This window comes from Macaca thibetana, chromosome 10 (assembly GCF_024542745.1).
Source record: "Macaca thibetana thibetana isolate TM-01 chromosome 10, ASM2454274v1, whole genome shotgun sequence".
Taxonomy (NCBI): Eukaryota; Metazoa; Chordata; class Mammalia; order Primates; family Cercopithecidae; genus Macaca; species Macaca thibetana.
The window spans coordinates 11801257-11817940 of NC_065587.1; the positions used below are offsets into that span (position 1 = coordinate 11801257).

Genomic DNA, 16684 nt, shown 5'->3' on the forward strand with positions numbered 1-16684 from the left:
GGCATGCTGGTGGACGCCTGTAGTCCCAGCTACGTGGGAGGCTGAGGCAGGAGAATTGCTTGAATCCAGGAGGCAGAGGTTGCTGTGAGCCGAGATCGTGCCACTGCACTCCAAACTGGGTGACAGAGGGAGACTGTCCCCTCACCCTAAAAAAAAAGTAGAATCTGCCATGGAGCCTATCACAAGGGATACATTCTAATTATTGCCACGTTTATTCTAAACCATGGAAAAAGGACCTAACAAATGATGTCCTTCTAGAAGAGTGAAGGTGGTGTTTCCTTTAACACATGATGTGGGTTAAAAGGCATGAATGAATGTTCTGTTTCTGACTTATTATGAGGCAACATATGTACCATTAAAGTTTTTCACCTACACTGGGCCTTTATCTTTTATCTATTAAAGTATAAGCTTATTCATATATAAGGCTGGCTGTAAACTCCTTTACAAATAAAAGTATACTCCATAAGTGCACATAATAGACTCCTTTTCCACTTCTATTGTTCATAGAGGCATAAATAAGAAAAAATATTCAAAGATAAGAGTCTCATGATAATAGAAAAATCTTTTTTGTTTTGTTTTGTTTTTTTGAGACAGTGTCTCACTCTGTTGCCCAGGCTGGAGCACAGTGGCATGATCTCGGCTCACTGCAACCTCTGCCTCCCAGACTCAAGCAATTCTCCTGCCTCAGCCTTCCGAGTAGCTGGGATTACAGTCTCGCGCCACCACCGTGCCTGGCTAATGTTTTAAATTTTTAGTAGAGAAGAAGTTTCACCATGTTGGCCAGGTTGGTCTAGAACTCCTGACCTCAAGTGATCCTCCCACCTTGGCCTCCCAAAGTGTTGGGATTACAGGCGTTAGTCCCTGCACCCAGCCTAGAGAAGTCTTTTTTTTTTTTTTTTTTTTTTTGAGACGGAGTCTCGCTCTTTCTCCCAGGCTGGAGTAAAGTGGCCGGGTCTCAGCTCACTGCAAGCTCCGCCTCCTGGGTTTACACCATTCTCCTGCCTCAGCCTCCCCAGTAGCTGGGACTACAGGCGCCCACCACCTTGCCCCGGTAGTTTTTTGTATTTTTTAGTAGAGACGGGGTTTCACCGTGTTAGCCAGGACGGTCTCCATCTCCTGACCTTGTGATCCGCCCGTCTCGGCCTCCCAAAGTGCTGGGATTACAGGCTTGAGCCACCGCGCCCGGCCCCCAGCCTCAAGAAGTCTTGATCCGTCATCTTGTGAAAAGCTGTTCCCATTAAGGATTCCATCTTCTTCTGGGGAGAGACGTCTCTGGTTAGTTTTACTTTAAGGGTTCTGGTGGGTGAACAGTTCCAAGAATGTGGAGGTACGCTTCTCAGTTGTGAGATTATGAACCCAAAGTTCAAGGTTCCAAAGTTTTGCTGCAATGTGGATGGCAAGGACAGTCTTTCTCTGATGTTCAGAAGATCCATTCTTCGGGTTCTGGATTGTGAAGGGGTTGTCCTCAGTGAACCACACAAAGCTTTCTTTGTCTGGTGAAAATACACTGTAGCATAATAATCTGCTGCTACAACATTAGCCCTCTTGCATGGGAAAGCTTTTATACAACCAAAAAACAAGCATTGAAAATGACAACTGAATGAAATCCCTTTATAAATGTTTAAAATGGCCCATCAGGCAGCCAAATGTACCTGAAGCTTTGATTGTCTTCCCAAGAATATGCAACCAAACAATGGTTTTAAACTGTTTCCTTGGCTGGGCTCAGTGGATCACGCCTGTAATCCCAGCACTTTGGTAGGCCTAGGCAGGTGGATCATCCGAGGTCAGGAGTTCAAGACCAGCCTGGCCAACATGGTGAAACTCCGTCTCTACTAAAAATACAAAAATTAGCCGAGCATGGTGGCAGGCACCTGTAATCCCAGCTACTCAGGAGGCTGAGGCAAGAGAATTGCTTGAACCCGGAAGGCAGAGGTTGCAGTGAGCTGAGATCACGCCATTGCACTCTAGCCTAGGCCACAAGAGTGAAACTCCATCTCAAAAATAAATAAATAAAAACTATTTCCTCAATTTATAAGTACATATATTCAATTTGGATTATTTTATCTTTTCCATGATGAGTCATGGAATACAGAACCTTTAAGAATAAAAGCTTTTTTTCCTCAGGAAGGACAAGGCGGCTGTCCTGGTTCTCCATGAGTCCATGCTTGACACTGGACTTATGTCCTCTTGAATGCCAGTTGCTTCTCCAATGTAGGTGCATAGCAATGATGACTAATGGGTTATCGCAGGTAATTTGATTTAGACCATGGAGTTCATTCAAATTGTATATCTAAACAATTTTCATATTGGCTGATTTAGCATGATAATCTGGCAAAGTATTTTTTGGTATTTCATTAATTTTTGTTTTGCTTGTGTTAGCAGTTTTATAAACCAGTCAGTTTTTTGGGTTTTTTTTTTCTTATTGAAGCAACAGGAATTCTTACCCAGTCCAATTCCTGGGGAATTGTGGAATTCATGGGGAATTCTTACCCATGATATGATCTTTTAACGTTTATTTATTTTTCCATGATATGATTTTAAAGTTATTAGAAACCGGTGCTCAAGAGTGCTTTTCAGAGTCCTTTCCATCCTTTTATGAACCTTTTAAAAGATACCATATTCTAGGATTTTGCATGCTTGTGAAGTTTTCAGAAACTGGATCAGCCTTAAGTAATTAACTGTGGAAATGACTTTAAATAGTTATCGTTTTTATTTATTTTATTTTATTTTACTTTATTTTGAGACAGAGTCTCTGTCGCCCAGGCTGGAGTGCAGTGGTGTGATCTCGGCTCACTGCAACCTCCGCCTCCCAGGTTCAAGCAATTCTCCTGCCTCAGCCTCCTGAGCAGCTGGGATTACAGGCGTCCACCACCACATCTGGCTAATTTTTTTTTGTATTTTTAGTAGAGCGGGGTTTCACCATATTGGCCATGCTGGCCTCGAACTCCTGATCTTGTGATCTGCCACCTCGTCCTCCCAAAGTGCTGGGATTACAGGCGTGAGCCACAGCACCTGGCTGTTTTTTGCTTTTTTCAATCAATTTTATGGGCACCTCTGCTCCATAGAGTTTGACCTTATTTATTTGAACACAGATACTGAGAAGGGACAGAGGTTACCTGGACTATAAAATAATGCAGTGATTCTAGTCAACAGAGAATCTTTCAATAGAGCATTGTTGTTGTTGTTTGTTTTTTATTTTTATTTTTTTGGTGCTGTAGAATGAAATCTTTTGTACACTTTTTTTTTTTTTTTTTTTTTTTTTTTTTTTGAGATGGAGTTTTGCTCTTGTTACCCAGGCTGGAGTGCAATGGCGCTATCTCGGCTCACCGCAACCTCCACCTCCTAGGTTCAAGCGATTCTCCTGCCTCAGCCTCCCAAGTAGCTGGGACTACAGGCGACTGCCACCATGCCAGGCTAATTTTGTATTTTTAGTAGAGACAGGATTTCTCCACGTTGGTCAGGCTGGTCTCAAATTCCCAAACTCAGGTGATCCACCCGCCTCAGCCTCCCAAAATGCTGGTATTACAGCATTTCGGTGAGCCACCGTGCCTGGCCTTTTTTTCTTTTCCTTTTTTTTTGAGATGGAGTCTCACTCGCTTGCCCAGGCTGGAGTGCAGTGGCATGATCTCAGCTCACTGCAACCCTCACCTCTTAGGTTCAAGTGATTCTCCTGCCTCAGCCTCCCAAGTAGCTGGGATTACAGGCGCATGCCACCACACCTGGCTATTTTTTGTATTCTTAGTAGAGACGGGTTTTCACAATGTTGGTCAGGCTGGTCTCAAACTCCTGACCTCACGTGATCCACCCACCTCAGCCTCCCAAAGTGCTGGGATTATAGGCATGAGCCACTGCACTCTGCCTTAACTCAGTATCTTAGTCCATATGTCGTATAACAAAATACCACAGACTGGGTGATTCATAAACAATAGAAATTTATTGGTTGAGCACCTCAGCCTCCCAAAGTGCTAGGATTCCAGGCATGAGCCACCGTATCTGGCCGGATTTACAGACTCTAAAATTATCTTTATTTTTTCAATTATAAAATTATTAACCCACTTAGAACAGATGGAAAAAGGAGGAAAGAAAGGTCTTCTGTACTTGGATGGGGCCAGGTTTGGGGCAAGGAACTGGCACTGTGGAGCTTGGTGCTTGCCCACAGGACCAGCAGGCTACGAGGCAACTGACATGCCCCAGGGAAAGTCATCTTGAGTTGCGTATTGACGATGAGGGGGTTACGGGTCCAAGCTGCAAACTTCTTAAGCCATTCTCTAAAACATCCACACTCCGGGACTGCTGAGATGGAAAGAGAGAAATTAGGAGGTATCAACTGGCGAGGCATCACAGGGAGGAAGGAGGGAGAGGTGAGGATGAGATCATTAGGAAGAGAAAAGAACTGGCAACAGAAGGGCCAAGAAGGCGTGGAGAAAAACAGGGAGGTGACAAGAGCTCCTTAGCAAAGGGAGACTGTCTGTTTACTCTGTTGATAGTTTCTTTTGCTGTGCAGGAGCTCCATTTAATTAGATCCCAATTGTCAATTTCTGTTTTGGTTGCATTTGCTTTTCAGAATTTAATCATAGATTGTTTGCATAGACCAGTGTCCAGTAGAGTATTTCATATTTCCCAGGTTTTCTTCTAAGATTTTTGTAGTTTGAGGTCTTACATCTAAGTCTTTAATTCATCTTGGGTTATTATTATTATTATTATTATTTTGAGCCGGAGTCTTGCTCTGTCACCCAGGCTGGAGTACAGTGGCACAATCTCAGCTCACTGCAAGCTCCGCCTCCTGGGTTCACCCCATTCTCCTGCCTCAACCTCCTGAGTAGCTGGGACTACATACAGGTGCCCGCCACCACACCCGGCTAATTTTTTGTATTTTTAGTAGAGACGGGGTTTCACCGTGTTAGTCAGGATGGTCTCGATCTCCTGACCTCGTGATTCACCCGCCTCAGCCTCCCAAAGTGCTGGGATTACAGGCGTGAGCCACCGTGCCCGGCCCAGGTTATTATTATTTTTTAAGCAAAGCCTCACTCTGTTGCCCAGGCTGGAGTGCAGTGGCACGATCTCAGCTCACTACAGCCTTCGCCTCCCTGAACTCATGCAATCTCCCACTTCACTCTCCCAAATGGCTGGGACCATGGGCACATGTCACCATGCCTGGCTGATTTTTGTATTTTTTGTAGAGATGGGGGTTTGCCATGTTGCCCAGGCTGGTCTTGAACTCTGGGGCTCAAGCGATCCACCCGCCTTGGCCTCCTGAAGTGCTGGGATTACAGGTGTGAGTCGTCATGCCCAGCACATCTTGAGTTAATTTTTTTTTTTTTCTTTCATGACAGAGTCTTGCTCTGTTGCCCAGGCTGGAGTGCAGTGGCGTGATCTTGGCTCACTGCAACCTCCCACCTTCCGGGTTCTAGCAGTTCTCCTGCTTCAGCCTCCCGAGTAGCTGGGATTACAGGCGCAGAGATGGGGTTTCACCATGTTGGCTAGGCTAGTCTCAAACTCCTGACCTCTTGATCCGCCTGCCTCGGCCTCCCAGTGCTGGGATTATAGGCATGAGTCACTGCGGCCGGCTGAGTTAATTTTTGTATATGGTGAGGGGTACACATGGACATAAAGATGGAAATAATAGACACTAGAGACTCCAAAAGAAGGGAGGGTGGGAGGGAGACCAGGGTTGAAAAACTACCTATTGGGTGCTATGTGCCAGTAGACTGGGTGACTCAAACCTCAGCATCACACAATATATCTATGTAACAACCCTGCACATGTACCCCTGGAATCTAAAAGAACAAGAGGGAGCCGCTGGTGCCAGAGGAGAACCCCCCCAAAACAAACAGGTAGTGGGGCCGGGTGCAGTGGCTCACACCTGTAATCCCAGCACTTTGGGAGGCCAAGGCACACAGGTCACTTGAAGCCAAGAGTTCAAGGCCAGCCTGGGCAATATGGTAAAACCCTGTCTCTACTAAAAACGCAAGAATTAGCTGGGCATGGTGGCGGGTGCCTGTAGTCCCAGCTACTCGGGAGGCTGAAGCACGAGAATCACTTGAACCCCGGAGGCGGAGGTTGCAGTGAGCCGAGATCGTGCCACTGCACTCCTGCCTGGGTGACAGAGTGAGACCCTGTCTCAAAAGAGAAAAGAAAAAAAAAAGGTAGGGGTAAGGGCAGTGGACAGAGGTATGACTGGGCGTGGGGCTGCGGCAGGCGGTGAGGAGGCGGGGGGCAGCAGGCAGGACAGCTCCTCACCTTTATCCTTTCAAGCCGTCGCTTTATGGCTTGGCTGTTTTTATCTAGCTCCTCTAACTTCTCAGAGGGGTTGAAGGAAGGCGGTTCCTTGTGGTCCACAAAGTTTTCCCAGCAGTCAGTAAACTCTGAGATCGAAGAGGGAAACCAGACAGGCCCCAGGGGCAGCAGCTGCAGCGCCAGGAACTCTTGCTTCCTTTCCCCTCTCTTTCCTTCCTCTTCCTGGACATTGCTCTGTCCGGGGAATTCTCCCTCCTGGGTGGTGTCGGATCTTGGGCCTCCACCGAGCCACAATCCTTCCTTCCTGGCTTCCCACAGATACCGCCCCCGCCTCACCGCCCCCCCTCCAGCCAAGCCTGCGCCCCCGGGGGTTTGCCCTCTTGGAGCTGCAAAGCCTCTTTCCTACCTGGGAGGCCCATGACCTCCACTGGGACCTGGGATCCACACAGAAGCAGCAGCCCCTCCTGATAGTTCGGGCGCCAGTGGTAGTACAGGCGGGAGGCGAAGATGCGCAGGTTCAGATGGCGGTGAGCCTTGATGAAGTCAACCAGCTCCCGGGCACAGGAGGGACAGGGGCTCCACGTGAGGTAACAGGTGACTTGGTAGCACTGGGTTTCGTCCAGTCCCATGGACTTGATCTCGTTAATAAAGCGAATTTCTGCATGGTCCTGTTTCTGGGGAGGGTCCCGGGAGGTGAGAATAGAGAGGCCAGGAGTCACGTGACTGGGGGCGGGGGGCCGGGACTGGGGCGGGGAGGGGGTACGGAGGGGTCTGTCCGGTAAACTTTCTAGTGGGTGGCCCGGCCTAGCACAGGGCAAGCACCCGCTTCCTGCCTTCCTTGGTTTGTACAGCCCTGCACTCACGCACCCGTGTGTTAATTCATCTGTCCCGAGGCTTCCACAGCTTTCTCTAAATTGGACAAAGATCCCAGTGTCCAGAGGAAGAGACCCCATCTCCACGCCCCAGTCCCGAAACTTCGTGGACCTTGCCTTTGGACACCCGCCTAGGAGGCTGTGTCCAACCTGGGATGATCCTAAACAGCAGGTGAGAGCCGGGGTGGGGGTCGGGGAGGCAGGGCGGGTCCGGGCTGGCAATAGAGCCGAGGGCAGGAATGTGAGGGAGTTGCACTCAGACCGTGGCACCGCACCTCGGCTTCCCCGAAGTAGTAACTGAGCTGAGATCGGGAGAATGAGTAAAGGAGAGGAGCAGAAGGAACATTCCACAGAAAGGATTCTACAGAAGGGATGACTTCTTCGGAGGCCCGGGGACGGGAAGGAATGGGGAGCGTCCTAGGGAAGCTGGGCCCCTCAGACCCAGCTAAGCCAGAACCCAGGCAGGGACCGAGGGTTCGGAAAACACAGAGGGTGTTAAATCAGCAATTGAGAAATTTATAGGCAGGCATTTCATGTATTTCCTGCACACATCAGATGGGTTTAGCCCCTTCCGGGCCTGTTCCCAGAGAGCCCGTGTGGCACCTTGTTTATTAAGTGGCCTCTGGTAGGCGTGGAGCCATTCTGCGGCGTCAGCTGGTAACACAAGAGGGCCTTCCTCGGGTAGTAAGGCTTGTTGACACGGCGCTTGTTGTTAAACTGTAAGATGAATGTTTCGGCTGTTAGCAGAGCCATCGTGTTTCTGTGCAACAGAAAGGGAAAACGAAAGATGCAGGGAGCGTCATCTGGAGTCACCCCAGCTCAAGCCACTTTTCAAACCCAACTCTTTTTTGTTTTTTGAGACGGAGTCTCCCTCTGTCGCCCAGGCGGGAGTGCAGTGGCACGATCTTGGCTCACTACAACCACCGCCTTCCAAGTTCAAGTGATTCTCCTGCCTCAGCCTCCCAAGTAGCTGGGATTAGAGATGCCCACCACCACACCCAGCTAATTTTTGTATTTTTAGTACATACTGGGTTTTACCATGTTGGCCAGGCTGGTCTCGAACTCCTGAACTCAGGTGATCCACCCACCTTGGTCTCCCAAAGTGTTGGGATTACAGGCGTGAGCCACTGCGGCCAGCCAAACACAACTCTTTCTGTTCACTTGGACCCCTCTCCTTGGTGAGGGAGGGTCTCCCCTTTAGTTGTTGGCCAGGAGGACTGCAGTGGAGGAGGGGGAGGAAGCGCTGGCAGGAGGGCAGGAGGAGGGGAGTGCTTCTTCCCACCTTGTCTGCTACTTCCCATCCTCCCACCTGGGAGGGCACCCGCTGCTGCCCACAGCTGAGGCTCTTTGTATGGGACTGCCCTGACCTCATCACTATTCTGCCTGGGTTGGGTGGGGATCCCCTGCCTGAGAACTGTGGGTGTGCCTTTCTGGCTCCGCTGAGCTCAGACCTTCTCTGAGCTGCTCACACGCCTCTCGCCTGAGTCCCAGATCCCTCTTTCCAGCTGCAGTTGGACACCCCCTCCTTGAGGTCCACAGGCCTCTCGACCCCTACATGTCCAATACCAGAACCCTTCTTCTTGGGGAGTGACGGGGTGGAGACTGGAGCTTCCTCTAACACTGTGCTCTTTGCTTAGGTGTGTGTTTCACAATTTTGTCTGCACAAAACACAGAGTTGGGTGAACAGGAAAAGCTGTTGTCACCAAGGGAGTGTTGTGACAGATATTTGGCTGAAGGAGTTACATTGATTTTGCTCTGCTGAATTGTGATTACATTCTACAGAGGATTCAATTTTGGATTTTGCTTTTATTTTATTTCATTTTATTTATTTATTTTTTTGAGACAGAGTCTCACTCTGTCGCCCAGGCTGGAGTGCAATGGTGCAATCTCGGCCCACTGCAACCTCTACCTACCCAGTTCAAGCGATTCTCCCACCTCAACCTCCCAAGTAGCTGGGATTACAGGCACTCTCCTTCATGCCTGGCTAGTTTTTGTATTTTTGTAGAGATGGAGTTTTACCATGTTGGCCAGGCTGGTCTTGAACTCCTTTGACCTCAGGTGATCCACCCACCTCGGCCTCCCAAAGTTCTGGGATTATAGGCGTGAGCCACTGAAACTAGGCCTCATAATTCCTAAGCCTCATAAAATTTAGAAAGCTTGGCCATCATGAAACTTAAACCCCAGCCGGGCGCGGTGGCTCAAGCCTGTAATCCCAGCACTTTGGGAGGCCGAGACGGGCGGATCACGAGGTCAGGAGATCGAGACCATCCTGGCTAACACGGTGAAACCCCGTCTCTACTAAAAAAAAATACAAAAAACTAGCCGGGCGCGGTGGCGGGCGCCTGTAGTCCCAACTACTAGGGAGGCTGAGGAAGGAGAATGGCGTGAACCCGGGAGGCGGAGCTTGCAGTGAGCTGAGATCCGGCCACTGCACTCCAGCCTGGGCGGCAGAGCGAGACTCCGTCTCAAAAAAAAAAAGAAACTTAAACCCCAGATGGCCACGGATAGCCCCCCGATGTTCCCAGAACCCAAACAGAAAGACAATTCCGGGAAATAGCCTCATGAGGTCCCACCCTGATAGCCTCATGGGGTCCCACCCTGACTCAATGTCCCCGATGTTCCCGGAATCAGCAATTCCAGGAAAGAACCTCCTAAGGTCCCGCCCCAACCAATCAGAACAAGATACCTTGCTCAGGCCATAGACAGACCCAATTACCACGCGCCTAAAGCTTTGTTTGAATTTCGCGCCCTAAGCTGTGTTTGAACTTGTGTTTGCCTATATAAACAACCTGTAACAAGCACTCGGGGTCCCAGGGCCAACTTAGAGCTTGGGACCCTAGCGCGCTAGTAATAAACAACTCTCTGCTGTGAATCTCGTGTCGGTGATCCTTCGCGGCGACCCCTGCCCAGGAGGGAATCGACAGTTCGGTTCCAACACCACCATGCCCGGCCAGGATTGTGACCCGTGCTGTCTCCCTGAGGGCCTGAGCTCCCTCTCTTTGGCCTCTCTGATTGGTCATTGCCCTTCTACTTTCTATTCTGCTTTCTGGAAGACCCCTGAGCATTTCAAGCCTCCAAGTCCTGAGAATTTCTGCAGCTTTCCCAAGCAGGAGGACCAGGGAGAGGGGAAGAGAAGATGCTGGCAGGGGCAGCAGGGCCAGGGTGACCTCTCCCAGCTCAGGGCACCAGCCCTGGTCTTTCCAGGGACAGATTCCCCCATCCTCGCAGTATTTCTGCCAACTATCCTCCAACCCATTAAAAATAAGAAAAGTGAATAAAATTCTCCACTTCAGAATAAGAGCTCTTACTATTTCAGTTCAGTTAATTCCTGGCATTTTACTATTCATGTTATTTTTTTTTTTTTATTTTTTTTTTTTTTAGTTTTAGTAGATAAGGAGTCTCCCTATATTGACCAGGCTGGTTTGAAACTCCCGGCCTCTAGTGATGATCCTCCTCTCTCAGCTTCGCAAAGTGTTGGGATTACAGGCATGAGCCATTGTGCCTGGCCAGGCAGGAGAATGGGGTGAACTCGGGAGGCGGAGCTTGCGGTGAGCTGAGATCACTCTCCAGCCTGGGAGACAGACAGAGATTCCGTCTCAAAAAAAAAAAAAAAATTCAGAGTAGCACCTCCATCCCCCAGGCCCAGGCCCTCTTCTAAGTGCTGAGAGAATCTGAACTCATGTGAGGCTGCCCTAGGGCTGCAGGGGCCATTCCCATCTTACAGAGGAGGGGCCAGAGGCGCAGAGAGGCGGGGTAACCCGCCCAGGCCACAGAGCTGGGGACAGATGGAGCTAGGGCCCCTTTCCAGGCCAGCCCTGTCCAGCCTCTGCATCACGGGGCCCTGCAGGAGGGAGCCGTTGGGGACCAGGCTCTCTTCTTACTAAATTTTAAAATAAAAGCATTTCTCCTGATCATTAAGTTTTTCCCTATATTCCATGTTACTGGTGTCATTATAAATGGTGAATGCTGATCGTGGAGGAGGAGCGTGTGTTCGGGGTCATCTGTGTCCTCCTCTGCCCACAGTGGAGACATCCTTGGAAAACAAGATTTACCTTGTGCTTCAGAGACCATTCCCTCCCCACACCTTCTCCTAAGACTCTGTATTGAAACAAAGTAAATCTTACAGAAAGTTCATCAAAGCGCTCTGAACAAAATTCCAGATTGCTCCTGTCATCCTTTAGTTCGGTTCTCCCAGTTCCAGAACCCAGGAATGGCAGGAAGCACACAGAGGGAGCACCCTCCCAAGGTGGGGAGCATCAGCCCAGCCATGACTTTTAGGGGAGAGTCTCAGCAGGGGACCTGGACTGGGGCAGGTAGGGGAGGCAGCCCATTCAGAAGCAGCAGTGGGGCGACCACACAGCAGGGCAAAGAGCCTGGGTGGGAGTGGGGGCGGCAGGGGAGTCAGAGGGGAAGGAGCCCAGGGATGGGATTGGGGCAGCGGGAGGCCAGGGCTGAGGCCCAGAAGGGCTGCCAGGCAGGAAGGGGCAGCAGAGGACCCAGTGGACAGAGTGGGCAGCGGTACCTGATCTGTGCTTCTGGCCACAGCTTCCTTAGCAGGCTTGCCCCTGCTTGTCTGGGGCACTAAGTTTCACTTTTGTTTCCAGGCAGCTCTCCCAAAAGTCACCTCTCAGGGCTTGATGAGGGTGGCTCCACCCTCTCCCTTTTTTGGGGACTGGAGTGGGAGGGCCCTGGGTGCTTCAGATCCCTCAGGCTCCTTCCTTTATCTATGTTCCTCAGGCTTGGCAGGGGAAGTCTGATGGAGATGCCTCACCTCCCATCCTCCCATCCCCAATTCCCTCCCCAGGTACAGCCAGACTCAATTCCCTCCCCAGGTACAGTTTACAAAGGAACAAAGGCTGGATGCAGTGGCTCACACCTGTAATCCCAACATTTGGGCGGCTGAGGTGGGCAAATCACGAGGTAAGGAGATGAAGACCATCCTGGCCAACATGGTGAAACCCCGTCTCTACTAAAACACAAAAAATTAGCCAGGCGTGGTGGTGGGCGCCTGTAGTTCCAGCTACTTGGGAGGCTGAGGCAGGGAAATCACTTGAACCTGGGAGGCAGAGGTTGCAGTGAGTCGAGATCGCACCACTGCACTCCAGCCTGGTGACAGAACCAGACACTGAAAAAAAAGAGAGAGAGAAAGGAAGGAAGGAGGGAGGGAGGGAGGGAGAGAGGGAGAAAAGGAAGGGAGGAAGGGAGGGAGGGAGGGAGGGAGGGAGGAAGGAAGGAAGGAAGGAAGGAAGGAAGGAAGGAAGGAAGGAAGGAAGGAAGGAAGGAAGGAAGGAAGGAAGGAAGGAATTGATGACTGGTCATGGTGCCTGTTATCCCAGCACTTTGGGAGTGCTGGGAGTGAGGCAGGTGGATCACCCGAGGTCAGGAGTTCAAGACCAACCTGGCCAACTGCACTCCAGCCTGGGCAATAGGAGCGAGACTCCGTCTCAAAAAATGAAGTATAATAAACGAAAGGAATAGAAGCCACAGAGAGGAACAGGGATCCAGACCAGGACTGAGACCACAGGCCAGATGTCATTCCCCTGGTGGGCAGGGCAGGCTGCAGCCCCCTCCCCACCACCCCACTGACCTTTGTCATTCAGCCTCCTGGCAGGACCCTGAGCCTGATGTGAAATGAGCACTGGGGTCAGGGCTCAGGACTGCATCTCCAGCGGATCCAGTGCCCATTACCTTGCCCAGTCCCCAGATAGTACTGGGAGGGGAAAACCGTGATCCTGACAGTCAGAGAAGGTCCCAAGCACAGAGAGGCTAAGATACTGTCCCCAGGTCACACAGCAAATCAACAGAAGAGCTGGAGGGCTGGCCAGGGCTTCCTGTGTCCCTCCTCCCCCACAGCTACCTGCTTTGAGGTTCTTCATTGCTCCATGGAAAGAGGAGGAGAGGAGACACGAGGAAGGGGACTTACTGCTCCTAAAGGGCCTCCCAGGTTAGAGATGAAGGACCTGGACTTCACATTTGCATTCTGGAACCCGTGTTCTCATCTTCATGCATATCAACCAACACCCTTCAGATCATAAACACCAAAGAGCCAGGCCAGGTGCCGTGGCTCATGCCTATAATCCCAGCATTTCAGGAGGCTGAGGCAGGCTGATGACCTGAGGTCAGGAGTTCGAGACCAGCCTGGGCAACATGGCGAAACCTTGTCTCTACTAAAAATACAAAAATTAGCCAGGCGTGGTGGCGGGCACCTGTAATCCTAGCTACTCGGGAGTCTGAAGTAGGGGAATCATCTGAACCTAGGAGGCAGAGGTTGCAGCGAGCCAAGACTGTGCCACTTCACTCCAGCCTGGGTGGCAAGATCAAAACTCCATCTAAAAAAAAAAAAAAGAAAAGAGAAAGAAAAACTAAAGAGCCCCAAGGAAAGTTGAATCCCAAGGGCGAGGACTAGGGGCAGTCACTGCAGAGTCTAGGTTCCACACCAAGGAGTCCCACTGAATCTTGCCCAGCTTGTCCCTCCATGTCCTCCCGCCCTGCACACCCCGACAGCCCCCTAGACCCTGCATGGCCCCTGGGGTCACAGGAGCTTGGGTGGGAATTTAGAAGGTTCCTGGGAATGGCATCCCCTCCACCCTATCTGTCCTAATGTTGGGGCTACAGTCCATGGAGGATTCCAGAATAAGCGGGGTCCTGCCAGAAGCGACATCAGATCTGCACTCTGTAGTGCTGGTTAATCAGAGAGCTGAGTCTCCTAGGCTGAGAAGCAGGGAGGATGGAAAGAAAGGCGGAACCCTTTCCTAGTCCTTCCCACAGGCAGCATTCCCACTGTTCCTCCAGTGAATCCCTGCAGCAGAGACCCTGTGGTGTCTAGGACGGGCCTCTGCTTAGGTGTTGTCTCCAGGAGGAGGGGAGGTTTGGCCTGGCCACTGTGGCCCGTGTTCGTTGCTGGAAAAGGGGACCCGATCCGGACTCCAAGAATGGGTTCTTGGATCTCTCACAGGAAAGAACTCAAGGTGAGCCACAGGGTGCGGTGAAGTTATGATCGTTCATTAGAAGCTCCCGTACTACGGACTAGGGAGGCCTCAGAAGGCAGAAGGAAGAAAGTCCCGTCTTTGTTTTAAGCTTCTTTTTTTTTTTTTTTTTTTTTTGAGACGGAGTCTTGCTCTGTCACCCAGGATGTGGTGCAATGGCGTGATCTCAGCTCACTTCAACCTCCGCCTCCCAGGTTTAAGAAATTCTCCTGCTTGGCCGGGCGCGGTGGCTCACGCCTGTAATCCCAGCACTTTGGGAGGCCGAGGCGGGCGGATCACAAGGTCAGGAGATCGAGACCATGGTGAAACCCGTCTCTACTAAAAATAGAAAAAATTAGCCGGGCGCGGTGGCGGGCGCCTGTAGTCCCAGCTACTTGGGAGGGTGAGGCAGGAGAATGGCGTGAACCCGGGGGGCGGAGCTTGCAGTGAGCCGAGATTGCGCCACTGCACTCCAGCCTGGGCGACAGTCCGAGACTCCGTCTCAAAAAAAAAAAAAAAAAAAAGAAATTCTCCTGCCTCAGACTCCCGAGTAGCTGGGATCACAGGTGTGCAGCCACCCGGCTAATTTTTATATTTTTATTAGAGAGAGGATTTCACCATATTGGTCAGGCTGGTTTCAAACTTCTGACTCCTGATCCTCCCACCTCAGCCTCCCAAAGTGCTGGGATTACAGGTGTGAGCCACCATGCCCGGCCTAAATCTCCCCTTTATAAGGACACCAGATTTATTGGATTAGGAACCACCCCGATGACCTCATCCACTGTGCCTGGCCTAAACTCTCATATATTGGAGTCTTATCAATGTAAAAGCTAAGCTATGTCTACATGCAAGCGAGCTGACAGTGTGACAAAATTTATTACTTTGTTGATTTAAAGAAAATTTTCCAGGGCCTGGCATGGTGGCTCACATCTGTAATCCCAGCACTTTGGGAGTTCGAGGTCAGCCTGGCCGACATGGTGAAACCCCATCTCTACTAAAATTGCAAAAATTAGCTGGGCATGGTGGTGGCGCACCTGTAATCCCAGCTACTCGGGAGGCTGAGACAGGAGAATCTCTTGAACCCGGGAAGCAGAGGTTGCAGTGAGCCTAGATCCTGCTACTGCACTCCAGCCTGGGCGACAGAGCGAGACTCCATCTCAAAAAAAAAAAAAAGATATCAATGAGATACGCATATCTTATTTAAAGTGTATGATTTTAAAATCATGCTCTTTTAGTTTAGTTTTAAGAACAATAGATTGGGCTGGGCACAGTGGATCATGCCTGTAATTCCAGCACTTTAGGAGGCCAAGGCGGGCCAATCTCCTGAGGTCGGGAGTTTGAGACCAGCCTGGACCAACATGGAGAAACCCCATCTCTACCAAAAATACAAAAATCAGCCAGGTGTGGTGGCGCATGCCTGTAATCCCAGCTACTCGGGAGGCTGAGACAGGAGAATTGCTTGAACCCAGGAGGCAGAGGTTACAGTGAGCTGAGATCAAGCCATTGCACTCCAGCCTGGGCAATAGAGCAAAACTCTATGTCCAAAAAACAAAAAACAAGCAAAAAAAAAAAAAAAAAAAAAAACCCAAAAAACAAAAAAACTCCCATCTCCAAAAAAAAAAAAAAAAAAAAAAAAAAAAAACCCAAGAACAATAGATTGAGTAATCCCTATAATGATTGAAGATGTTACAGGCTGGAGTCCCAGAAAATATCTTGGCATGCCTTTGAACTTTGATTTCATTTGTAATTCAGTTTTTTTGTTTGTTGTTTTGAGACAGAGTCTCACTCTGTCACACAGGCTGGAGTGCAGTGGCACGATCTTGGCTCACTGCAGTCTCCACCTCCCGGGTTCCAGCAATTCTTTTGCCTCAGCCTACCGAGTAGCTGGGACTACAAGCGCCCACCACCACGCCCAGCTAATTTTTGTATTTTTAGTAGAGACGGGGTTTCACCATGTTGGCCAGGCTGGTCTCAAAACTCCTGACCTCAGGTGATCCACCTGCTTTGGCCTCCCACAGTGCTGGGATTATAGGCATGAGCCACCGCGCCCTGCCTGTTACTTGGTTTATCTAGGTAATTTAATTTGACATCAAATACACAAAAGTATAATAAATGCAAGCCCTGATGGGAAATAAAGTAGGTGCTTACCAGGAAGGATGATAGCTTTCTCCAAATGAGGGGGAATCATGTCTTCCAAACTTGTCGAGGTCCAAACCTCACAGCCCAGATCAACAGGAGGAAAATAACCCTCCTAAGAGGAAATCTCCCAAACAGGAGGGGTAAAGACTCCTCCCCAACCTTATCTCAAATGAAACAGAATGCAAACCCAATTCTGGAGTTTTGTCCAAGAAAGATCTGCCAGGGGGCAGAAGGGGTTACCAGTGTGGGTACCTCCCACCATAGCTCTGTGGGCTGCTGATTCCCCTGGAAGGAAGTGAGAATTGGATCCCACTTCTGACCCCATGTATGTTGAAGTCAAAATAAAACTGTGGAGAGAAATTTCTAGGTTTAATGTTTTATTTGGGAAGAAGAATTGCAATTCAGTGTGTACATGAAGAACAAAGGGAAGATGAAAGATCTTTTTTAAAGGAGAAATATTTGTGTTCCTCT

General features: G+C 50.0%; 1 protein-coding gene across 3 annotated transcripts; it reads right to left on the minus strand.

Annotated features, from left to right (window-relative positions):
• Window positions 1–3915: 3915 nt before the first annotated feature.
• On the minus strand, window positions 3916–16301 carry APOBEC3H (apolipoprotein B mRNA editing enzyme catalytic subunit 3H). 3 transcript variants are annotated; one of them, XM_050806365.1, is made up of 5 exons: window positions 16223–16301; window positions 7713–7869; window positions 6644–6911; window positions 6241–6365; window positions 3916–4293 (listed from the first exon to the last, which is right to left on the minus strand). In XM_050806365.1, exons 2-5 carry the CDS (start codon window positions 7860–7862, stop codon window positions 4201–4203), a joined length of 636 nt encoding a protein of 211 aa, XP_050662322.1. In that variant the 5' UTR covers window positions 7863–7869; window positions 16223–16301; the 3' UTR covers window positions 3916–4200. The 3 variants fall into 3 exon arrangements, with proteins under 3 accessions (XP_050662322.1, XP_050662323.1, XP_050662321.1); XM_050806366.1 differs by lacking the exon at window positions 16223–16301 and adding an exon at window positions 11632–11755 and having other exon boundaries at window positions 3916–4290; XM_050806364.1 differs by lacking the exon at window positions 16223–16301 and adding an exon at window positions 11632–11754.
• Between the last annotated feature and the right edge of the window lie 383 nt (window positions 16302–16684).

What these genes read in the sequence shown, in the direction of transcription:
- APOBEC3H (XM_050806365.1), bottom strand. Translation starts at nt 7,862, where the DNA reads ATGGCTCTGCTAACAGCCGAAACATTCATCTTACAGTTTAACAACAAG. An exon ending in GAGGCCACTTAATAAACAAG is followed by an intron (nt 6,912 to 7,712) that starts GTGCCACACGGG and finishes GACCCTCCCCAG; the next exon opens with AAACAGGACCATGCAGAAAT. An exon ending in GACGGCTTGAAAGGATAAAG is followed by an intron (nt 4,294 to 6,240) that starts GTGAGGAGCTGT and finishes TTTCCATCTCAG; the next exon opens with CAGTCCCGGAGTGTGGATGT.